Source organism: Lampris incognitus, chromosome 8 (assembly GCF_029633865.1).
Source record: "Lampris incognitus isolate fLamInc1 chromosome 8, fLamInc1.hap2, whole genome shotgun sequence".
Lineage (NCBI taxonomy): Eukaryota > Metazoa > Chordata > Actinopteri > Lampriformes > Lampridae > Lampris > Lampris incognitus.
Window position 1 is genome coordinate 36,502,435 of NC_079218.1, and position 26,296 is coordinate 36,528,730.

At 41.4% G+C, this 26,296-nt stretch overlaps 1 protein-coding gene across 2 annotated transcripts in view; it reads left to right on the plus strand.

Moving 5' to 3' along the window:
* The first annotated feature begins 1,075 nt into the window (after window positions 1-1,075).
* The window catches only part of sh3pxd2b (SH3 and PX domains 2B), a 74,510-nt gene continuing 49,289 nt past the window's right edge, over window positions 1,076-26,296 (plus strand). For both annotated transcript variants that reach the window (XM_056284564.1, XM_056284565.1), the window contains exons 1-3: window positions 1,076-1,519; window positions 7,392-7,472; window positions 25,024-25,099. In XM_056284564.1, the coding sequence (XP_056140539.1) occupies window positions 1,448-1,519; window positions 7,392-7,472; window positions 25,024-25,099 (229 nt within the window). In that variant the 5' untranslated portion in view covers window positions 1,076-1,447. The remainder of the gene's footprint in view (window positions 1,520-7,391; window positions 7,473-25,023; window positions 25,100-26,296) is intronic.

Sequence of the window (26,296 nt, forward strand, 5' to 3'; positions counted from 1 at the left end):
CTTCCGCAAGGGTAAAGAGTTGGTCCGTTGTTCCACGGACAGGACGGAATCCGCATTGTTCCTCCTGGATCCGAGGTTCGGCAATCGGTCGGAGACTCCTTTCGAGCGCCCTATAGTAGACTTTCCCAGGGAGGCTGAGCAATGTGATGCCCCGAATTGGATTTCGGTTCGTCAGTCGACTCGAAACTAATTTACGTTAGCTAGCTAGCAGCACTTGTTCGCATCTAACGGCAACTGAACTTGTACACCGCTGCGACCATGTTTCATTCTGTTCCGTTCTGGTTAAAGCTTTACTTGCTTACTCGTTATTTTAACATAAATCCTTCAATCCAGTGTCGCTCAAGGTTTGTGTCACACTCTAATTGCTCCCCGGAACCACAAACTAGGAACAACGATCCTATTGTTATTGGATAGTTGTTTTTAGTTTAAAGAGTCAAGAAATATCAGAAAATAACTGCTCAGTTGGATTTGGGTACGTAATTTCCAATTTAAGTACAAATAAGCCTAACCACAGATTCTGGGAGATGAGTCACCACAACAGTCTATTGGGTCCCAACAATAGAGTTGCCGTGTGAAGAGCCTACGTGACGTCAGAGCAATTACGCACGCGAATTTTTCGATGGCGGCAACCATCGAAATCACCGTCTGCTTAAAAACTGATTTTTTGGAGATGGATATCTGAGTTGTATGTGCTCTTTATATTCAATCATTCGCAAATGTCCTTAGTTTATGTCATAATTATCTTTCTAACTCGGGTTTACTTGTCCTTTAAAATTGACCGTTACCTAAGAGGAGTCGCTAAATGACATACATGGAGGAATGATAGTTGGCTGTTCATGCCACGCCCTTTACATGGATGAAAACATTTGGCAGAACTTTGTATCACTAATAAACCATGCAGTCATGCTCAAATATTCGGGGTGTTTCTCCCCATACGCCCCGTATTCCATGGAAGCATCCAACTAAGCTTTTCTTTGTGTGTGTGTGTGTGTGTGTGTGTGTGTGTGTGTGTGTGTGTGTGTGTGTGAACCATTTACCCACTGTGTGTCGTTTTATGAGACACGAGTCGTTCCCAGTTGTTCAAATGGGAGTAGGTGAGCTGGGATAGGCTGGGAATTTGGTTGGAGCCGCCGTGCGGGAGAAAGGCACAAGAGGGAAAAGAGGAACCAACCTACTAACTATATAATTCCTGGCCGACTGGATGTGGGACAGGAAATCTGACGTTGGCCGTTGACTCGGGGGAAAGAGGGGGGAAAAATCGCAATTGTTGCATTTACAAGTCGCCGCTCTGACCTGCGCGAATGACAAAATCTCAAGCGTGTAACTTTCCTTAGTCGGGTTTGATCGCTTGTAAAAAAAACCCAACGGGATATCTGTATTTTTATTTTTTGGTATTTATTTTTTTGTGTGTTTTTGAAGAGACGGAGACGCACAGAAAGAGGACATCATGCCACGGCGGACCGTGCACGAAGTAACCGTGCAAGATGTCCAGAAGCGGAGGAATCCCAATAAACACTATGTAAGTCAACAAGTCCGCTATGGGTTTTATTGTCTTAAAGTGCCGGGGTCTGGGTTAACCGACCCTCGTCGGAACTGATCTCCGTGTGTTTTCCTGGGCGGACTGTCGGGGGGTAAAGTGAAAACAAAGGGAGTATCAAGTTACATTTTTTTACCAAAATAACTGAAATCCATATTCAGGCTTAGTTCAGAATAACCGTTTTTTTTGAAGGTTTGGAGTGGGAGTTTTTTGTGCCATGCTGTTTGTATTGGTTCTGTCTCTACGAAAACATGAAAAAGCCGATTACACGGGTTTAAAGGACAGTTAGTAAGACAAACGTGGTTAACGTCCAAGTAGCCGACACATAATAGTATGTCGGTTTTCAATGGGGTTTTCTTCTTCTTCTTTTTTATCAACTGGTACGTAAAGGAAAGTTACTGGGAACGAGGAAGAGTGTCACAGTCTTATTCGGCTGAATCAACTGCACGGGTTAAACGTTGCTTTCCCCCCTGAGGTGACTGAGGTCATTGCTTTTCTCTCCCTCTGGGCATTTTAAGCAGCGATTAAATATAATTGACCAATCCATCCATTGTCTGCGTTGAGTTTGGCGTCAAAATATCAAGCCTGCAACTTTTGATGATTCAGCATCGCGTAACTCCAGAAAGGGAATATCTGCATTGTTCTCATCTTTACGGTTTTCCCAGATGGGTGAAACTCGCATACAACGGCCCAAATCTAAATACATGCAAATTGAGATGATTTGCAGGTTGGTGGTCAGTCTTGCCCACCTGACAAGTAAGGCCAAATAAAAACAAAATTTCTCCCCATTCATGGGCCTAACAAGTGTATTCCACCCATTTACTAATACAAACAATATGATGAAATATTACTTGTGACCAGTTTAGACTTCAAACTATTCTATTACTTCATATCCTGACCTAATCTAACCTGTCAGTGGTAACTGGTCACCACAATGGACATCAAGCTACATCGTCATGGACCAAGTGGACCATCTCACAGCTAGGCAGCGATACTAAACAACCCAAGCTAGTCAGGAGAGTGTTTAGCGTGTGTGTCAGAGAGGTGACGAAGTGGCCACTTTTTCTCACAGACATTTTATTGAGTAGGCCAGGACATGTGTCTGCCTCGGTACATGTTAATGTCACTGCGTTGCATCACAGCAAAGAGGTGTTTGGAAAATTGTGGCTCACAAAGGCTCGCAGTGTTGCTGACGTGCAGCCTTCCAAAATCCCAACGGTACGTCAACCTTGTCCGTCTGGCTACATGCATAATCAGAATGCCGGTCAGTTGAGAAGGGAAGGCCATTTGTTAGCTAGCAGATAGCCTTCCCTGCTCAACAAAACCATACAGTAGCTGGGACAAAGGAGCTGATTCAATACACATATAGACACAACGCAGAATGAAAACTAAAACCGACTCTCCCAATAAACAATGTGTCCAGATGAACTGATTCAACGTTCTACGTTAAAACAACAGAGAAAAAAAGGGTTTCCATTTTCTGTTTTTTTTTAACCTCTTTCCATTTGCAGAAATCTTGAACATAATTTGTATAATTTGGCGTCCTCCGCTCAACACTGCCCTCTAGGTCAGTGTTTCCCAACCCAGTCAAGTACCCTGTTTTGCAGATTTCCTTGTAACCCTGAATAGGTAAGTAGTTACTCAACCAATCATATTATTGCACTTTATTATATCAGGTGTGACAAATCTGACATAATTAAGTGCTGGTTGGTTAAGTCAGCACAAGCAGGCCCACCTATTCATAGTTACAAAGAGAATTTGCAGAGCGGGGTTACTTGAGGACTGGGTTGGGAAACATTGCGCTAGGGCGGATGTGGGCATTATCAATTATGTAGGAGTAGGTAAATGCCTATATGCACATCAGATCAGTGTCAATGCCTCACACATACTCATAAATGCTAAGCATAAATGCAGCTTTGGGCTACAACACTTCAAGAAGACTCAGCAGTGCATCTCAGTGTACACACATACACACACACACACATTCTCCAATGAACTTGAAGTTGATCCCAGAGGACATCCTCATTGGCAGTACAGTTATAAGATATTTTACATTTGTTCCCCCTTGATGATGGAAGTAATTATGGTTGCAGTTTAGTTTTAGATTTGTTTTGTGTTATCTGTTGGCAAAGTCATCAGCAAAAAGGAAGCACACATAACACACAGTTTTCTGGAATTAGAGATAGTTCTGATCCATGTTTAATGATATTTTGATATATACTATGGCTTTGTGTGATGATGAATTTACAGTATAAGTCTCATGAGACAAAAATAATTCCACCAATCGCATATGTGAAATATTTATTAATTCATCACTTGCATGCAGAGACTAGCTCAGGTTTAAAGTGGTTTAGGTTAGTTCAGCCAGGCTCACTCAGTGTGGCCTGCAGGAACTTTTTTTACATGGTATGCACACTCATGCTGAATACTTTTAACAGTGGTAGTATTAAACTAAATGACGCATAGAACCACAACAACATGAATTACCTAATTATATCATGGTAGCACAGTGGTAGGTTTGCACTTTTCTGTTGGGACATATTGGTGGGATGGCTGACCACATTTCAGCGATGACTCAAGCAATTATTTAATACAAACCATTAAATGTCAAATTTAATTTCATGCCAATTAATATGTCACAATATAAATGTATACAGTACTGAGTGGGATGTTGCTGCTGGCAGGTGTAAAGTGGGATATTATGAAATGAACAAATATTGTATCATGGGGATGTTCATTTTTTATTCAATTAACTTTTGATGGTAACAAAATTACATTATATCTAGAACTTAAGTTATGCATAATGCATACCGGCTGTATGGGGGTGGGTATGGATGCAAACAGTAATGCACACATAGAATATGATTGGTGATAATGATGTGATTAGATAATTCTCATGTCAACATTTCCTCTGGCAATTAAGGAGCTTTGTCTAGAAATAGTGATTTTATTACATCAGCTATCAGACTCTGCTGGTTATACAAAGCTTGTGTGGGAGGCAGAAATGTCAAAAAGACAAAGGCCTATTTCTCACTTTTTTTCTTCAACTGGGGGAAACAATAGAGCTATTTCTCAACTCTTGACAAACAACAAGTAGTAGGAGTTAAAACGCGGGTGATTATTCCTGCAAAGTCAAGTGTTTTTTCCTCCATAAAGTCCATCTACAGCTACAAATATTACATCATTTGGTCAAAATAGCCAAGTGTGAGGGTCATTGCCAAAGACCCAGCGGGCATGAGTGTTAGTTTATGTTTCGGGAAAGTGCATACTTACTTGGTGTATGCAATTGTTTGTTTGCGTGTGCGTGTGTGCATGCATGACAGTGAATATGTGTGTCTGCCTCTAGTCAACAATCAGGTCAGTGAACCCACGAACCTTTACTGTGTGACCGTCAGCGGTGGAGGACAGAGAGTACTAGAGGTCCTGCGTCTCCTCCATCTGGCCCTGTATTTATGGGTCTGGTCAGTGGAGGACAGTATCTGGCCTCTGGTACTCCCTCTCCACAAGCGGGAATCAAATTCAAAAACTTAAAAATGCAAGCGTATTTAGGAACACACTCATCTCACACACTCGTAAAAGTGAGTAGGGAAATGAAGATCTTAATTGTTGCAAAAACAGCTCAGAAATTACCTCTGAGAATCAAGAATCCCTGTGAATAGGTAGTGTTTTATTGTTGAGAGGTTCACTGTTTTGTGAGCTTCAGGTTTTTTTTTTTTGGTTTTTTTTTTGCAACAGCAATACATTGCATCCTTAAAAGATGGTTTCCTGGGGCGTCTGGGTAGCGTGGCAGTCTATTCTGTTGCCTACCAACATGGGGATCGCCAGTTCGAATCCCCGTGTTACCTCCAGCTTGGTCGGGCGTCCCTACAGACACAATTGGCCATGTCTGTGGTTGGGAAGCCAGATGTGGGTATGTGTCCTGGTCGCTGCACTAGCGCCTCTTCTGGTCCGTCGGGGCACCTGTTCGGGGGGAGGGGGAACTGGGGGGAATAGCATAATCCTACTACGTGCTACATCCCCCTGGTGAAACTCCTCACTGTCAGGTGAAAAGAAGCAGCTGGCGATGCCACATGTATTGGAGGAGGCATGTGGTAGTCTGCAGCCTTCCCCGGATTGGCAGAGGGGGGGGGGTGGAGCAGCGACCGGGACGGCTCGGAAGTGTGGGGTAAATGGCCGGATACAATTGGGGAGAAAAAGGGGGGAAATGGACAAAAAAAAAAGATGGTTCCCTTATTTTATGAGAGATTCAATATAATAAACTTAAGATATATATTTTTTTCACCTTATGAAATTGATCCATACCATTTTTGCTGTAGTACTCATTTTATTTGGTATGATCAGCCTGCTGGTTAGCTTACAGAGCTCCTGTAAGTGAACCATCAATGCTATATCTGACTCCAGTTGGAGAGAGTGAGAGAGAGAGGCCAGAGAAGGTCTGGGAGTAGGGCCAACAGAAGCACTCATCCAGGCAAGGCCAGCCACCGGGGAGTTTCCCATCACCTCCCTGCCTCTCCTCTTCTCCTCTTGGAGAGAACAAAAAAACTGTGGTCATGTTGAAGGCCGCCCAACAGACTGGGATGATTAGGTTAGATGGTAGAGTTAAGACAGTGCTCTAGAAAATAATCAGGTCAATTTATACAAACAAAATAATTAGTCAACTGTTTTTTTTGGGGGGGGTTGTGCATCCATTCTTCAGTTCCTGTCAAAGCACAGGTTGCATATCAGAAATCAACAGAATAATATAAGACCATTATGTTAAGTGTGTGATACCTTGGTTACGACTGAGACAAATAACCCATGCACTCTGTCGTTATGTGTGAGATGCTCTGTGCATTCATAAACAGTTAATATTGTAAGTCTACTAGTGTGCACTGTATAAAAGTTGGTATATAATCAATATCTTAACAATATATGGGCATAGGTTGTTGATTACTCAACCATAACATAATTGTATAGTAGTGACATACTTGTTGTGCATACATGCTTGCCTCCAATGCCCTGTTGTTTTTCAGGGTATTTCATGTTTTTTTGTCTTTTTTGTTTGTTGTTTTGTTTTTTTTGTTTTTTTGTTTTTTGCTTTTTTTTGTGAGTCTGCAAGTGCAAGAAGCTGCTGTTTACCGGAGTCAAATTCCTTGTGTGCATAGGCACACTTGGCAAATAAAGCTGATTCTGAGTCTGATTCTGAGCTTTAAATGCTCTAGGTTCATTCATTGTGCAGGGTTTGCAATCTGAAGCCTGCTTAAATGACTGTGGTACAATAAAATAAGTACAAGAGATTTAATTTTAACTGAACTGAGTGCTAACTGAGTGCTAGGAGTGACGCAAAGCTCAAGTCTCTACTGTAATGCAAAGGTGCTCAAGTCTCTACTGCAATGCAAAGGTGTTGGGATGTTTATACTCATTTAAGGTATGGTAAATGCTGTTTTGTTTCCTATTTGATTATTTCTTTGTTTGGTACAGCTGTTTGTATATGCTACAGCTGGTCTATTGTATTGTAGATCTGTGACACTTCTTGATTCATTTTCAAAAGTGTCGATGATCAAATCTGCTGCATGGGCATAGTAATTTCCTCTCTTACAGGAAATGGTTGATGTGATGCAGGAAATTACATCATCAGCAATTCCTGTTAATGATGATGGGAATAGATCGTGACAACATCTGCCCACCTAAAGCTGATTAATGTTACCTTGACAAATGGTGTTTTCAGCCCATCCTCTTGCATCCCACCATTATCAATTAATGAGAATATGACATAGTTCTGAGGTCCTGAGGAGGTTTGATTATTCCCATCTTTGCTCTGTGGATTTGCGAGATCAGATCAGCCCAATTCTGATGATGTGTATTTGTGTTCCAGGTTTACATCATCAAAGTCTCTTGGAGTGATGGCAGCACCGAAATCATTTTCAGACGCTACAGCAAGTTCTTTGACTTGCAGGTAAGTGTGTGTTTTTTATGTGTGTTCCAGTATGGGCTCGTGTTAATGTGTATGTCCTGGAGCATATTTGTTTGAGCATGTGTGTTCTCCTATGTACATGCACATCTATGCACAAGTGTAAGTTTGAACAGCCAAAGCGTGCAGCAGAGGTCATAAAACCCTTTGCTGATGACGACATAATAAGCACAAAGGCAGGGACTTGACATAATATCACACTTATACATATAACAAATTCCCCTTGTAGACCCCAAGTGCTCCCTGCCTCACCCATGTGATAACTACACTGTGCGTGAGAGGTAGAAGTTGAAGAAAAAAAGTCCCGATGAGAGTAATAGAGGACAGAAATGAGTTTAATGACCATATTGGTGACCACAGAAATGTCTGAATCATTCTTGAACGTCAGTTGGTGTTGTGTGTTGCACAAGGAGGGAATCTCATCAGTATCCCATTTTCACTCCCTCTCTATAATATATTTTAATGGATCTAGGGCCTGTTCCTGTGTCAGCTTGGAAAACTTGGACTAAAAAGCTCTTCTTTTTTTGCTGCTATTTGCATCCTCTTTGGATGAGCTCATGTGAGCTCACCAGCACACCGTCAACACTAATTGGATTATTTTCCTTGTAATTGATTGGGATAACAACATTGTCAAGGCTTTGACATTGGGCTGTTGCTCAGCTGTGGAATTATAACAACTTCTCCAGTTTTCTTTTTTTTCTGCAACGGCAAAAACAAGAATACAAACTGTGTCATCTCAATGCTAATTTCATTAAGTTAATTCAGGTCCGGAAAAGCTGCCAGGGGTCTTATTATGGACCAGTTCCCCTTGCTCATGTAATTCATTGCTCTTATGAATCATGGCACCTTTCTCCTTGCCAAAGTAATTTTTCATCTACAGTTTGTGACGATCTGAAAGTAAAGTACGCAGGTGTTGCACCAAAGATATTATTCACAAATGGGTATCGGACATAAAGACAGCTTTCGGTGAAGTCTGTCATTCTCAGCAATGTCACTCACTAACATCTTCTTTAGATTAAGCCATCATATTGCACAGTTTACAGGGGACATCACCGAGAAGCTTCCAGATTTGTGGTATTCTGATCTAGATGAGTGTTAATGACCACCACCAACTCAGATGATATTTTCTGCCAGGGCATTCCCCGCAGCGTTGTTTGCCCCCACTGCACCACCCAGCTGTTTCCTGTTGCATTGATAGCATATGGGATGGGCTCTCAGTCCTCTGGGGAGATGTCGATAAGTGCAGTTAGACATATATCACTGGCGGATCTCTTATCTCCTGTCAGGTATGGCATTAAGGCATGAAACTCGCCCAAGGCTGTGGTATCTAGAACAAAACCTGTGTGTGTGTGTGGGGGGGGGGCTGTTTGAAAAGGACTGAGCCTTTGTCTCCCAACTTTTTAAACACATTAAAGCATCAAGTCATATTCTTGGTTTGTGTCAACTCGCTTAACATCCCTCTCTCCCTTCCGATTGGGAAATCTCCTTTTCTCTGATGTCACTGGTCTTCCTGCACAGCCTTTGGTGGTTTTAAGGAGTGGTTTAATGAGAACATGAAGTGTCCCTGTTGACATCAAAACGTCAGAGCTAGACAGGAAGTCCTACTCATCATATCCTGTCAGAGTAGAATGGCTAAGCATCCGAGGCTTAAGTTGAATTGGGGATACATGGTTTTCCAAGTGATCATTGGCCACAGGCTAGAGTTTGTTTACAGAGAAGATTACTTTTCATCAAAATATTTGATTGCGAAAACTTTCTTGAAGCTCACACACGCACTTCCTTCTCCAAAAATCTTGGTTTATTTATCTTTAATTGGACAACCAGAAATGATACTAAGTAGTTACATGGAGCAAACACTGATGCTGATAATGAGGGGTGGAAAATGCTGAGACAGAGTCTTTAAACAATAATAGCCTTCATGCTAACTTGCATTCTTTACCCTTTTTAAATTAAGGCTTATGCTGCATAGCTAGCTAACAATTAACACCTCCCGGTCCAACTCAGATTAAAGTGGTCACTGTTGATGAAGGTGATAAACAAAAATGGCATATTACTCCACCACATCAAATAAATACTTGGGGAAAACAAGCCCTATGTCATGCTAATTACTGCTGTATGTCTAACAGTACACACCCAGTCAGACTCCCTGACAAAGAGCCAGAAGTTCCTCTAATCTTCTGAGGATTCTTCTAATAACTACCGTCTTCTCCTCAACATCTAAGACAGGGTTTATAATTCACCACACAGTAAATAGCACAACAAACATTTTCCTCCTATTATGTGCACTGGTGAATGTCTACGATGCCCATAGAGACAGCCCAGCATGAATTCCAATATGTATTTATAAGATTTGGGTTCTCGGTCATGTCCTCTATTGTGAGGACTATTCAGCATTTAGCAAACTAGAGAGAAAATGAGTATGAATCAGTTTGCATCATAACATATAAAGTGTCCTTTTTCTCCCTGTGCTTCATTGTGACCATCTCAGCATAAAAAATGTACAAAAAGCTGACCGATGGATTGCTTCAGAGAGATGGGGAGTGAAGGGGATGTTGCCAAGGGGTTGTCCTAGTAACACTGTGATTGTATTTCCATGCCATTGAGAACAGTTTCCATGCTGTACACGTGTCCAGTTGACTTCACACAAGCCCAAATCTTGCTGCTCCCCCGATCTCTCTTTTCGATACCAAACCTTTTATTCCCATGCTGTAGCATTTTCTGAAATCCAATATGCTTCTACTTGGCCGTCCAAACTTTCACAGCTGTCACATACTTTTCATGTGCAGTCACCAAGTAACAGGGCTTTTTTTTTTTAATGGTGGAGGGAGATGACATGATACTTTAACTGAGAGCAGAGAAGCTGCCTGTTGTGAGCCTTTAAACAGGCCTATATTAGTGCACAGCAAGTTAGACATTTTGTCATAAATCACATAGGCATTGCTATGCAAGTTAGTAGTTGTGGACTGAATGATGTGTTTACCTGTGGATTGCTTTGGAAGGAACTCAAAAGGATGAAATAAAATCCTGTTTTCAGAATATGTGAGGTCATGATCTCAATCAGACTTTTAATTTTAGTGAAATAAGTTTTAGTCAAACAAGAGTTGCAGTCCTTTCTGTAAAGTTGATCTGAACTTGTGCTTTTCAGGTTTCAAAATTCCATTTTCAATAAATTACAAAAGAAAAAAAAAAGGAATTTTCAGCAATTTTAGGAGTCATTGGAGAAAAATGTATAAAGTCAGCCAAGCACTTTACAAGTGTGACTCTTGCTAGGCATGCTTGGACTCTACTGTCTCTTCGGTAATGTGTGTTGGGAATGAAAGTGCTTTCATAGCAGTGCGTCCCAAAATTCTTCACTTTACCAAGTTTGAAATTTGAACCATCTGTCTCCTTTTTGTGTTTGAGGGCTTTTCTTCCAAAAGACACATCCACTAAAAAAACAAAAAACAAAAACAAAAAAACGACCCTGACACTGAATAATTATTGGCATTTAAGCCTAGCTTAATTTACAATTATGGTTAGCTACTTTTTATTTATGTAGTCATGGTTTGACAGGGACAGTACACATTAATTCACATTACTGTAAGTGTGTGCAATTTGGGCAAAAGCGGCTAATTTTAATCTGCAAGTCCCTGGCCAAATGTTAAAGTTGGTTCTCTAAAATTCGAAAAGAAAAGAAAATAATAACAAGCAAGGGAGAATACAAAAAGCCTGCGAGAAGAGAAAGACAATTTACAAGTAATAGTAAATCAGCAAAAACAAATCTACTGTATGGGGGTGTCTGGGTAGCATTGCGGTCTATTCCATTGCCTACCAACATGGGGATCGCTGGTTCGAATCCCCGTGTTACCTCCGGCTTGGTGGGGCATCCCTACAGACACAATTGGCCGTGTCTCCTGGTGGGAAGCCGAATATGGGTATGTGTCCTGGTTGCTGCACTAGTGCCTCCTCTGGTCGGTCGGGGCACCTGTTCGGGGGGAGGGAGAACTGGGGGGAATAGCGAGATCCTTCTGTGTGCTACGTCCCCATGATGGAACTCCTCACTGTCAGGTGAAGAGAAGCAGCTGGCGACTCCACATGTATCAGAGGAGGCATGTGGTAGTCTGCAGCCCTCCCTGGATTGGCAGAAGGGGTGGGCAATGACCGGGATGGCTCGGAAGTGTGGGGTAATTGGCCAAGTGCTTTTGGGGAGAAAAAGGGGGGGGGGGATCCACTGTATGACAACAGGGCAACAGTGCATTATTTGGGCAATGGAAAACAGAGAGAATGAAATATAGCTTGCAACAGTTACGAATAAAAGCAAAACATACATAGAGTTTGTTACAGATCAGTTAAAAGTAAGACTCGGAAGTTGAAGTAGATCATTTAAAGAGTTGACCTGACAACATAAAAGCAACATAGCCTTTAGGCAGTTTTGCAGCAGTTCTATAAAGGATAAAAAGATTATGCATGATTGAAAACAAAAGCAGGACACATAAATCACAGTAAAGTAGTTAAACATTGATGACATGACAACAAAGGGCAACAGAACAATATTTACACAAGTAGCAAAACAGTTCGCAGTAATACGAGTATAAGTCTCTGTAAGGTGGCAGCAGGTTGCACCTCTGCATTTGGTGATTAAAAATAAGTGCTTGAAAATTGTTATTAATGATTCACATTCTTAACTGATAAGGTAATGAGTAAAGACCTTGCACAGAGATGTGGACACACATACTACAAAAAAGGCATGCTTGCTTCATGTGAGACCGGATGCTTGCAAATAAAGGACATTCTGCACGGATTGAAGTGTGCAGACGTTCCATTTCTTATTCTTACTGCTTGCTGTTTTGTAACATTTACTCTGTTGTTCTGCATTAATAGCAGTGGTTATGCGCAGATTTTAGAAATGGTATAATCTGCTCTTCAAAAGTGTTTTAAAAACAGTTGACTTTCTTGACTATTCAGCTTTCAGTTTTCATAGTTGGAAAGTTAAAGGTGCAATCCGTAATGTATTGCACCCCCATGGCTCTGTTGAGTACTGCGATGCCATGAGCGCTCTACTGACAAAAAGAAACGTATCTCGCCATCAGGTCAACAATGTGAATTTGTTTGACAAATTGAGACAACTGAAAGCCTCAAAAGGAATCGAAAACAATGCGACAGCTGGTGGTTTTCTCATTTGCGAGTAATAAAGTTTACAAAGTCTGATCAAAACAATGGCAGAAGTGGGGCGTACAGCAGCTGTACACACCAAATGCAGATTGTAGCTTTTAAACATTTAGATTTGATGGAAAAAGTGTTTTTTTCATATACACCATCATAAAAACTGATACCGTGTGATATGAAAATGTATATCATTTTGACATTAACATTGTCCAGCACTAAATCAGCAGCATGCATTGGGTAATATTTTTCTGGAACAGATAAACTGTATTTGGACTAAATCCTTCATTCCATCTCTGTGATATAATCATATAGCGTCTATGTGCTGAGAGAGCACAGAAATGCAAGTCTGAACCCAGTCTCCCTTTCTGGGATGTTGACGGAGGTCACGTGACCATGCTAGTTCTGAAGGCTGCTAGCAGCTGATGATGGTACACAACGCTAGCCTTGCTCCTGGGGACAGATTACCACTGGAGCTGACTATGTTGGTCAATGCTCTGGATAAAAGGCATTTTCTTGATGACATGTTATGTTTGAACATACCTATTTAGGCTAGTAATTTTAGTCAGCAGGGGGACACGGAGAAGCAGGTAACACCCCCTCAACTGCAAGACAAGGGTTCAAGTAGACCAGTCTAGCAGCTTCATCACATTGATATTTTGTGTGATTGGGTCTGGCCTTTCTGTCATTGCTGGTAATTTCAAAAAGACGGGTGCATTCAAAAAGTGGGCTGTCCGATCACAGTTTGGAAGACTGAACAACTACAATGACAAAGACACATGCTGTAGTATGAAGAGGTTCCCATGACAGGTAGACACACACTGGCATGTTAATTATGCCTGCGTCATTGGAGTGCATGTTTTATGACATGACTTTTCTTTGAAACAGCCATCTTTGCTCTTGACTGTTGTCGTCATAACTGTTTAAACCTCTGTTTACACTTAGGAACACGGGGTTTTAGTTGTTTTTGTTGTTGTTGTTTTTTGTTGTTTTTAGTGGTTGCACCAGATCATTTGAGGTGATAGCAGTGGAATTAAGTGGTGTATTGAAGCTTCAGAGGTCTCAATTTGTTGTGTGCACATTCCAGATCTTAATAAATTAATAGAGAAATGACACGATGTCACTTTTTAAGAAAATGACAAGATCAAAGCTTCACTGTGATAGTATAAAATTTTCTTCTAAATTTATTTCTGATTTTTCCCTTTTTCTCCCAATTTAGTGGCCAATGAATCCCTTTTTTTTTTTTAGTTCAAATACCCACCCTCGTACTGTATGTGTTCGCCAACTGCATCTCTCCGGCCGGCAGTCTCGAAGGATTCGCCTCGCCACTTTCATGACAAGGCGACTCCAGGCCAAACCACTGCTTTTTCCGACACACCCAGAGACACATTCATGTGACGAACACAAGCCGACTCCGCCCCTCCTCTCGGAGACACCATTGCCAATTATTGCTGCTTCATCGAGTCCGGCCATAGTTGGATCTGACGAGACCGAGGCGCGAACCCCGGTCCCCAGTGGGCAGCTGCATCAACACAAAGCCCATGCTTAGACCGCTGCACCACCGTGGACCCTGATAGTGTAAAATTTGGTGTCATTTTGTATGAGATTTGAATAGATTTTTCATCTTATTCTTTTTTCTTTTCTTGATTGTTTATCCCACTTCTAAAATTTAGTTTCATTACATTAGGTTAAATGGGATATTTGGAAGCAGCCTAACCAAGGTGGAGTCCTCATAAGTACAAATTCATCAGCCAAGGTCGATCTTGATAAGGTGATTTCCAATCGCAGTGACTGTAAGAATCAGTTAGCAGTTGAGACTGTGTCTGAAGTTAGAGATATTAGCCATTGTTTCAGAGCCTTGTGTGTTCTAAGTTGTGGGAGGCCTTTGCCTCATCTTTATATGATCTTTGTTGAAAGACTGGTTGATGTGATTGCAGAGGATATGGGCCAGACAAGTTATAGCTGGTTGGACCAGACAAGTTATAGCCACTTGGAGAACGACTTTAGCTTCTGAGCCAGTGAGAATTTGCTGAACAAAACCATTTTGATGGCTTACAGCATTGGTTCTCAACCCATCTTCAGGTATCACCAGTAATGATGGCTGTCAATTCTGCCACCTGCCACATTCACCTGTTGATCCATTCATTCCAGCCAAAGGCACTTTACCCTCATGAAAGGTATGCCACTCTTAAGATGGCCACTAGGGGCACTTTAATTAATCACAGTAAGTGTACAATACATGGGGGTGAAGGGGGATTTTAACAAAATCACAAACCCTCAACATTTTGCAGAATTATCTCTGTATTTGCTGATTCCTATGAAATAGGACTTTATCAAATGCAAATGGCATGACATGTCACAGTATATAAGGATATAAACGTCGGTTTTGATTGCATCCTGTTCAATCAACATGGCCTATTGGCATTGTTAGCCTCACGGCTACAGAACCTGGTTTCTTAAAAAAAAAGTAAAGTTTAAGACTCGAGTGGCCTTTTTTGTTTAATGGAATTTGAGAGTATTTGGACATAGCACCTTCCAGAACCTAGAAGTCAAGTCGAAGTCAAATTTGTTCGTATAGCCCAATATCACAAAACAAAATCACATTTGTAGGGTCACGTAAAGTACATTTTCAGCCCTATCTTACCCATTCATTTAAGATGCTGTGTACGCTACTAGTGTTAGAGGGTGCTCGCAAATGAGATGGCAAGTGCTGTATCTTATTCAGATAAACCATATTTTCTTCCGGTCAGCCAATCAGGGAGGTTTTAGATGTGGAACATGGCAGAATAAAAAATGAGCAGCCCTGGTCACACCCAAGGACCCGCCTGAATGAGAACAACTGGGTTACAGGAATGATGACTGCGCTGTCTGGAGCAGTAGGATATTGGTCATGTTATATGGCAACAATGGGAAGTCCTGTTCCATTTCCTGTGATGCCGCTCTCCAACAAGACCTACAGCCTTGGGCTACTAATCAGTTTTTATCCCGTTTGAAGGAGATACCCATCTTTTAATGACCCATTATTACTTTTATACTCTTTTAAAACTACTTGTTTTTATTGCCGTGGTTTTTTTTAAAATTACTATACATACAATCATTTATAGATATATATATACAGGGAGTTTAAAGCTAGTGTTGGATACTGGTGGCTTGTCTGTTCATTACTCTGATGGGTATTACATCATTTTTGAAGGATGTCCTTCCCCACATCATACTATGTATAGACTGTGAAGTAGCCTAGCTTCCTTTTTTTAATCTATTTGTCTCTTTATTGACCTGCAGGTCAGGTGAATCGGCTGTACTAAATTGTCCCTAGAGGTGTGTGTGTGTGTGTGTGTGTGTGTGTGTGTGTGTGTGTGTGTGTCAGCCCTGTGATGGCCTGGTGGCCTGTCCAGGGTGTCTCCCTGCCTGCCGCCCAATGACTGCTGGGATAGGCTCCAGCATCCCCGCGACCCCTGAGGGCAGGATAAGCGGTTTGGATAATGGATCAATCAGTCAATCAATCAAGTTGCATTTTTTATAGCACTCGGATGTCTATTTATTATTTTTAATTTGCTGCAGTGTTTGAGTCTGTACTGTTGGACTTTCTCTTAATGACTCTCCTGCACAATCCAGTTTCCTCCTGGGAATAAATAAAATTCAACTTAATTTATATATTGGATGGGTACAAAGTCCACAATGCTCACTTTGGGGAAAAAAAAGTAGGCCTACATCCTTAGTTAGGATGTAGGCCTACTTTTTCGTACTTGTCTCCTGATAGGTGACGATCAAAAGATTTTCGTATGAATCAATTATGAAGCCCATCTGTTTGATATTAACTCTAAGTCAACTCACTTCAATGCATTAATGACCGCATAGCCGAGCCTGGTGGGATTTTTTTTGGGTACAGCGCAGTAATACAGCTCAACTCCAGTGCAAACACATTAAAGACACACCATCATCCCATTAGACACACATTAAGAGCAACAGAGAGCATATTGTAGTACACACCACAATGGTAAAGACTGTAACAACAAGACAGAAGAGGAAAAAAATGCAAACCTTGCAAAGTGCAGCCAATGTCTCTTTAATTCGGGAATGATTTAAGGTCATTTAAAGATAACTTAAAAACAACAAACACATGAGGCTCAACCCTGCCCGGTATTTGCCTCTAACCCCGTGGCCTGTAAAGCATGAATATTTTTAACATTGTGTTCATGATGTAAGTGGGTGCTTAAAGGGACATCTTTACATCATCTAGATTCCATGTTCTCCCTGTAGAGGTTTTGATTACAGAGTAGATACAGGGTGTAGAGATGGTAAAAAATACACAGAGACTGGGTGTGTCTCGCTCCCAGTCGGACACATGGGAACAATTACAGCATGTGGGGTCTTGGCTCGCTCGCTCGTGCTCTCTCTCTCTCTCTCTCTCTCTCTCTCTCTCTCTCTCTCTCTCTCTCTCTCTCTCTCTCTCTCTCTCTCTCTCTCTCTCTCTCTCTCTTGCTCTCTCTCTGTTCAAATCAAGATGCTTTACTTAGTTGCATGACCATAAAAAACGACAGTATTGCCAAAGCAGGTACAAATTTTACATTGAGATCATATCAACCAGTCAAGGGAAATGTTTAAAATAGTGATTTAATCTAAAAAAAATAAATTGATTGATTGATTGGTTAAAATGAAACAAATCTATTTACATATTAACATCGCCCTCTGGTTGTGCAAGGCTGACACATACTGAGCGTCTGAGCCAGCAGTGCTTCCCTTCCAAAAAGGGGATTTTGATTTTCTCCATTTCTCTTTTGAGGTTTATGATAAAATTTGCGCATAAACATTTCATGTATACTTTGCAGATTTTTGCATTGTAAGAAAAAGTGGAGCTCGTTCTTCAACTTCCTGTGCCGCACAGAGACCACATACTCTTGCCTCTCTTGATAACCGTGTTTCTTTGTGTTTGCTTTTCTCAATGGCTAGACTGAGCTCAATGAGCCTGTGTCTGGCATCTGGTGTTTCTGATAGTGAGGAGATACTCTGTCATTTATAGTATTTTTTAGGGCCAGATTACACTCTGATCTACTTTGTGGTTTGGTTTCATTGTGCTGTCATCCCAATAAGACATGTTGCTTGTTTTGGTGTTCTGATTTGATTCTGTTTTGTTTGAGATCAGTTCAGGTCGGGTACTGCCTCGTGGCTGATTCATGTGTCTCAGTACCAGCTGACTGAGGACTCTCCCTTCAGCTCTTGGGTTATTATTGCTTGTCATTAAACTGAATTTGGACTGGAAATATTTAAATTTGTCTTAGATTTTTGGGATCTAAAAAAAAAGAATATTTATTACTATTGGGAATCAGGGTAATTCTGCCCAACATTTGTTTTATTGGAGTTTTTCCACTGGACTAATATTTCTACCAAATTCAGCATGTAGAGATTCTGCGGCTAAATTGACTGATCAGATCCAATACTTACATACAGTACAATGAGCTGGATTACACTATTAAAAAGATTGCAAAAGCTTTTGATAGGCATGTTTTTTTATTTATTTTTTATTTTTTGTTTTTAGGTAGGCCTTTCTTTTTTATGTATCAATTTTAGGTCAATCTTTTAGATTGATCTGAATTGGGTTATGGTCTGATAATCCATTTTATTGCATGCTTGTGAATGCAGTAATGGATGAGGGGTCCGTGCCAGTGAGAGCATAATCATCTACACGAACTCCAATAGCTGAACAACATGTGAACCCCCACAGTGTCTCCTTTTACCCTCCTCATCCTTTTAAGCCGGTTATAATTGCACAATAGTTTGTTTGTAACACACAGAGATCATCCTTGAATCTCTGCTAAGATGGTCTGTGTTCAGTTTGGCAGAAGGTACTATGACCTCTGGGTTGCCTTGTGGTGTGGGTCAGGGGGTTACTGGGTTATTGGGTTACTGGGCACATCATCTCTACACCGTGTCTCATTAAGAATGATGATGTCTGGATTCTTGACATATCTAAATTCCTGGTCTGTGCTTTTCACACATAACACTGAAGAGAACAGTCCCGGTGTGCTTCATTCGCTTATGTGACGTTCAGATTACAGAGGAGGAACCTTGGAGTTCAACTTTAAGAGAAAGTGTGCCATTCAAACCAGAGGTGAATATCAATAAACTCAGCCCTGTTTATAATATCAGGAGAACTGATAGAGTTTTATAGACATTGTTGAATGTTTAAAATTCAGAACTGAGTCTTCTAACAATGATAGATAAATGGTACTAGTGCTGCCACTACCACCTTTGCTGCTACTACTACTACAACCATTGCTACTACCACTACCACCATTACTACTACTACAACTACTACTATTACTCCTACCACTACCACATTACTACTACTACTACTATTAGTACTATACTACTACTACTACTACTTCAACCATTGCTACTACCGCTACCACCATTGCTACTATTATTATTATTAATAATAATAATAAATCAAACTTATATAGCGCTTTTCTAACACTCAAAATCACTTTACCATAAACAGGGTGAAACAAGACAACAGATTACTGCTACTACTGCTGCTACTACTACTACTATTATTACTACTACCACTACCCCCATTGCTACTACTACTATTGCTACTACTGCTACTACTATTACTACTACTATTACTACTACCACTACCACCATTGCTACTGCTACTACTACTACTACTACTACTACTACCACTACTATTACTACTACCACTACCACCATTGCTGCTACTACTACTACTACTACTATGACTACAACCATTGCTACTACCACTACCACCATTACTATCACTACCATCATTGCTATGACTACGACTACTACTATTACTGCTTCTATAATAATAATAAACGATGATGCCATAGTAACACTAATGAGAATATTAAATTACAGAATTAAAATACATATCTGCAAGTCCTAAGTCTAGGAGCCTATCCTGGGTGTGTCAGGATGGGGAGTCTCTCTCTCTCGTTTCTGTCTCTCTCCCTTCATAGAAACTGTGTCTCCAAGACAAGGCGTCTGACCGTTTAGCCAGATGAATGGAGGTCATGTGGGTTTACAGCTCTTCTTACCATCCTCTCTGTTCCAAGCTCTTCCTTTTTTCTTCTGTCTTTCTGTCAGCGTAGGGTCCGAGGAGACGTCACAAAGATGTCTGACTGTTTTTTCTTGTACGTGTCTCATTTCCCCTTTGCTTGCCCATGTTGTGAGAGGAAAGTTAGTTCAGCAGTCTGCTTTTTTGCCAGTCCCTCATCTCTTTTCGCCCAGTTATTATTTTCCTGTTGTGTAACATATATCAGGGTGGTTGCAGTTTGTGATTATTAAGGACCGTCCTGATACTTTTGCCTGAAAGATTCCTGTCCTTCAGTCATGCTCACAACAAAATGCAGGTCAGCAGTGTTATTGAAAAACATGTAGTTTCGTAATGTTTTTTTTAAACCAGTTTTGTTTATGAATATATCAATATTCAAAATATCAAACTGAAACTGATATTTGCATTACTCAAATATGGTTGTAATTGTTGTTTTCCTTATTAATTGAAATGTTTTTATGATGGAAATCTGAAGAGGGCACGATAAATCTTTTTCATCATTATTATAAATGAGGTAATTGCACTTTTTTCATTTCTTTTCTCTTTGAATACATTATAACAATGCACCGTGTCTCATCATTTGGCCTGCTCTGGTCAATTTAAGCATTGCCTGCTTTATCAGCTGTCCCACAGGGATGTCAATCAGGGGTTAATAAGTCAAAAATCAATGAAAAATGACATTTAGATAAAAGATGAAAGATAGATATCCTGTACATTTTTCTTTGTGCCTGCTTGATAATTTGTAGAGCTCACAAAGGCCTGCAAGGCTCTCAGGAGGTTTCATAAATTAGGCTATTGATTAAATTTGCCCATTGAACTCCCATTTACATGAACCAACACTTACACAAAATGATAAAAAAGACCCTAGGGCTTAAAAGACATTAGAAGTTAACATGTGCTGATTGATGAAAAAGAGGAGTGGAAGAATGGAGACGAGTGAAGGAAGGCATACTCTCCTTTTAAGGTTATGCTGAAGCTTTGCAAGACATTTGGAATGGTATAATCCCACTTGGTATCAAGATGTTCCTAACACAAGCTGGTGGCTTGTCATTTTACACCTTGGCCAAACTTGGGAAATAATCTTTTTGTTGCAGGGCGTGCAGCAACAAATAAGAGAGGTTAACAACATCAAGTCAATTCCAGTAATGTCAGCAAAATTGTTTATCACCAAAAACTGTATTGTGCACCACCTGTGGTTATCTAAACTGCCATCCAGTTTTCTATATAGGGTTTCCTGTTTGCCCACCACCTTAGCAGCCAAACACCCCCCCCTTCTTTTTTTCGGGGGCGGGGGGAGTATTTTGGAAAAATTAGTTGACATAGACCTGATCCTTTTCCATACACTCTCTCTCTAACTTTGCCAGCTAACACATGACATCCTCCTTTGTCTGTGTTGGCTTAATCTAACTGTAGACTATTTTCATTTCCTACACAATTGCCAAATCCCATGGCTTTAAATCTCAATTATACAAGTGTGTGTGCATGTTGGTGCTGTAATTCTGCAGAGTGCAAGGGCTAAAGCTATATTAAGAAATGCAATTAGAAGAAGTTAATGCAATAGTAATATAACAGCAAGAAATTTTCCATTAAAAATTGCTGACTCTAAGCTGATGACTAAAAGAATATCAAGTGCTGAGATATTTCAAGGGAAAATTGGGCTCTTTTGGGCAGGGAATGGAATGAGAGATTCACTATGGAATTAAGAAATCAGTTGATTAGGGGAGCCTTGATAGCTCATAGCAGATAAGCACCTACTTTGTAGGCTCAGACACGGCTGCAGCATCCTGGGTTTGACTCCAATTTAGGACCTCCTGCTTCATGTCTTCTTCTCTTCCACCCTGTTACCCTGTTTTGTTTTTTGTTTTTCTTTGATTTCCCCCCTTTTTCTCCCCAATTGCACTTGGCCAATTACCCCACTCTTCCGAGCCATCCAGATTGCTGCTCCACCCCCTCTGCCAATGTGGGGAGGGCTGCAGACTACCACATGCCTCCTCCGATACATGTAGAGCTGCCAGTTGCCTCTGTTCACCTGATAGTGAGGAGTTTCACCAGGAGAACATAATGCGTGGGAGGATCACACTATTCCCCCCTCCTCCCCGAACAGACAACCTGACCGACCAGAGGAGGCGCTAGTGCAGCGACCAGGACACATAACCACATCTGGCTTCCCACCCACAGACACAGCCAATTGTGTCTGTAGGGACACCCGACCAAGCCGGAGGTGACATGGGGCTTCGAACTGGCAATCTCCATGTTGGTAGGCAACGGAATAGACCACTACACTACCCGGACGCCCCTGTTACCCTGTTTCCTGTTTCTATCTTCACTAATCCCTCAATAAAAAAAAGCAAGTGGATCACTTAGTTGATGTTTTCAACTAACAGCTGTCAATCAAGCAAATGTTACTTCCCATTTCATACATGTAATGCAATATGTTTTATACGAGAGCCAATTAAAATGAAGGAAGAGATGAGCATTTACCTATACAAAGGATAAGAAAGTCTGTGAAGTGTGCATGTGTGCAACCCACTGGTTGCGGTATTGGCCATGTGCATGTATGTATTTGTATATATCAGAGTGCTGATGGGCAGTATCGATACACAATGTAAATGATTGGGGGTTAGGGTTGAGGTTGACTAATTTGACGATTTGATTTGACTCTAGTGAGAGGTTGATGCAAAGTGTTGACACAAAGTGATAGCCTGCAAATATACTGATAAGGAATATTGTTGGAATATGTCACAAGGGCAAGAAAACTGGATGCTCTGAACCAATGATTTCCAACGACGACCCGCTCTACCTCCTGAGCCATGCTGCCCCCATGCTGATTTGGAGGGGGGGGGGGATCTTAAAATTGCAAAATAAAATGTTATGCTCTTCTGAGGTGGAAAAGATGGGTTGTTTATAAAGAAATAAGGCAGGTTTTTTTTTTCAATACCAGGTAGTGCTTGTCAGCCCTTTCCTGTTTTCTCCTTGTAGACATTGTAGTCATGTGCACCAGATTGTTTATTCCCTCAGTTTGTGGAAGCACACTGATTTTCTTTTTTTCTTTTTTTCTCTACAAAAATGTATGCAAAATTTACTCAAAATTTAAATGGGGGGGAAAAAACGTTTCAAACTTTTGTTTTACCTGGCAATCCCCAAACTGGTTGTGTAGGAAATGAGCAGACCGTTAACCTCAGTCATGAAGGGGCCTGGCTCTTAAACTTGCATACCAGTCGTGATTCACAGGTTTTTCTCACAAAGGGGAATGAGAAACATCCCGGTTTATCAGGAAGGCAGCCTGCCAACGTATTATGACCCTCACATGCCTGTTCAGCACCCAGCCTTGATAGATACTATTTTAATCAGGTTCACATTGAACCATACGAAGCCAGAGAAGGGCATTCCTTTCACCAAAATTAAGCTGTCTCACCATGTACCCAAGACGGGTACATGCACTCACTGGCTACCTATTGTGTTTCCTTAGTTGATTTGTTCTTGACCTCGTAACATTAGTGTTAAGATATTTCAGAATAAAAGGAGGAAGAGAAAAGTAGAGCAAATAGAAATCTAGCATGAGACAGGCTGTGAGTAGTATTACAGTTAAAAAGCCTGTGACAAGATTTCAAGTTGCCAGTGATTGACAGCCAGGGCAGCCAATCAAAATGTTGCCGTCGGAATCCAGGCGGAGAGGCAACAACACAAGATTGAGCAAGCTTCCTCAGACTTTCAAGTCGTCTCATTGGCTTGAGGTCTGGCCTTACTTTGCTCTTAGCTTTGAGTTGAGGAATGAAGCTTTCCTAATTGACCTGAACCCTCACATTTAGTTTGGGTAATAGGGAGCCTTGACTTGGAACTAGCCCTGTTTTGAACACTTTGTAATACAATTCTGGAAATACATCCTAAGCCAGTTATTTAAGCAGTAAGAGCAGAAGATTCACTTACCACCAAGTCAGCCTCTAGCCTCAGGCTGAGGGTACCCCTAGATTATGAATAGCACAGTGGAAAAATACCACAAGCATTAGCATTCCCCTGATTGACCTTTGCAGTATTTCACCAAAGTGGAGTAGCAGTTTTGCTTTGAGATGTGAGAGAATTTCCTAATTCTGCTCTTTCTATAGACAGACTTGATATAACTGAGCTTTTGGCCCTTAGTCTTTTTCTCTCTTTTTTTAAGAAAGTGCAGTAAATAGCTTGCGGTCAAACCTTTCGCAACTTTGTTGTGGTGAGCATAGAATGGTCTGCTCAGCTGGAATAAGAGTGACAGAGTACCTAATGAATGCAGCGTGTCTCTGCAGAGGGAGAGAGAGAGTGAGAAAGAGATGAAAAAAGGGTGAAAGAAGGTGTGAGGTGGTTGGGGGTGGCGTGACAGAGAGGGGAGATTTTGAGGAAGAGAAAAAGGTTGAGGACTGAGAGACAAGTGAAGACAGATAGAGGGGAAAAGATGAGAAAGTAGTGGGTGGGAATGTTTGGAGTTCTTTGGTCGATGCTGCCATGTGACATTTCACTGAACTCCAGTCTCCTGGTGTCAGCAGCTGGAGCAAGAAAAAAACTCAAGTGCACGCGCAACACCTACTCTCTCTCTCTCTCTCTCTCTCTCTCTCTCTCTCTCTGTCTCTCTCTCTCTTTCTCTCGCTCTCTCTCTCTCCCCCACACATGCACACACACAGAATACATGCAGGCACACACATACACACTTGTATATTTCCAGGCACAAAACAACTTTCACCAGTTTGAGGAAAAGAATTGGGGACTATTTGCCCAAATAAAGTTGAATGAGTGAGATAATCACAGAGAGTGAAGAAGAGATGGAGAGGGAGTGGCTGAGAAAAAACAGAAAGAGAGAGAGAGAGAGAGAGCACAAAGGAAACTGCTCCTTCATGTCTTTTTTTTTTCAAAGGAGAGGATCAGATGCACTCCACTATGTCAGTGGCGTGTTGTTGCTGATGGCCCCATAGCAGCGTCAGCAGAGCGCAGCATATGTACTGGGAAGCAGAAAAAAATACCATCTGCTCAGAACATTCCTACTCACTGGCAGGCCTCCTTTTACTGGCAAATGTTCATTTAGGAACTGCTGAATAGTAAAAATGTAAACCCTTCCAACTCTGCCCAACTCATGTAGCTCTGTATAATGGGAGGAGCTTACAGATAGATGTGTGTGTGTGTGTGTGTGTGTGCGCGCGCGCACACGTGCATGTGCATACGCACACGCCTGTATTCATTGATTGGTTTATGTCTGTTTGTGATACGTCAGATGTGTTTGTGTCTGTGTTTTGTTTGTGTATGTGCGTCTGTGTATGTAATGTGTTTTAATTTTAATTCATCATGGTGTTTCAGATGGAGTTGCTGGATAAATTCCCAGTGGAAGGAGGCCAGAAAGACCCCAAGCGCAGAATCATTCCTTTCCTTCCGGGTAAGGGTCCCACACAGCTACCCCTGATGCCCCTGCAACACTCACACACGCGCACACACACACACACACACACACACACACACACACACACACACACACACACACACACACACAATTATAATTAGATTTAGAGATTGTCTAGAATAGAGAGGTTCCACCTAAACGAATATCTGAAGCCAACTCTGTGGGGTGAATGTGAGCACTAAAACCAGGCTAAATAGAGTGCAATGAATTGAGGTCAATGAGATGTTTCTGTAACACCAACTTTATGAGATATATATATATATATATATATATATATATATATTTTTATATAGTGATTTGTAGAATATTAGGAGATGTTGGATTAAGAGATACTCCATTCCGTTCTCTTATGGTCATGAAATCGTGATCCATTTATTTATTTATGTATTTTTAATCGTGAACCATTTGGAAAACTGTTTTCCTGCGTATGTAAATGTATCATGAATATTCATGACTGCTGTCATGAACAACAAGAAGGTTAGTGCAATCAGCGAACCAGTGGTACATTAATGATCTGGTGTCTTTGACAATCTGCTGGCTGCATAGCCCTGATTCAGGACTCTGCTAGACGTTTTACAAAAAAACATTTCCTTAGAAACATCCCATTGTGGGTCTGTAGCAGGTATTTATTGGGGCTCTTGGCACATCACAACGCTTAATAATATCCATCCATTATCCAAGCCGCTTATTCGAAGTCGGGTTGCGGGGATGCTGGAGCCTATCCCAGCATTCATTGGGCGGCAGGCGGGGAGACACCTTGGACAGGCCACCAGTCCATCACAGGGCTGACACATGCACACCTAGGGCAATTTATTATGGCCAATTCACCTGACCTACATGTCTTTGGACTGTGGGGGGAAACTGGAGCACCCGAAGGAAATCTATGCAGACATGGGGAGAACATGCAAACTCCACACAGAGGACGACCCAGGATGATCCCCAAGGTTGGACTACCCCGGGGTTCGAACCCAGGACCCTCTTGCTGTGAGAAGACCATGCTAACCACTGGGCTACTGTGCCGTGGATGCAGGGATGAAGCAGTTGTTTTAAATTCTCACTGGGGGGAATAAAAAGGCTTGGATGGGTTTTGCCTTGATTCCCACTATCCTACATATTGGGATTTGGATGTAGATAAACTACCTTACTCAAGTGGCTTTAGTTTGGCAAAGTGCG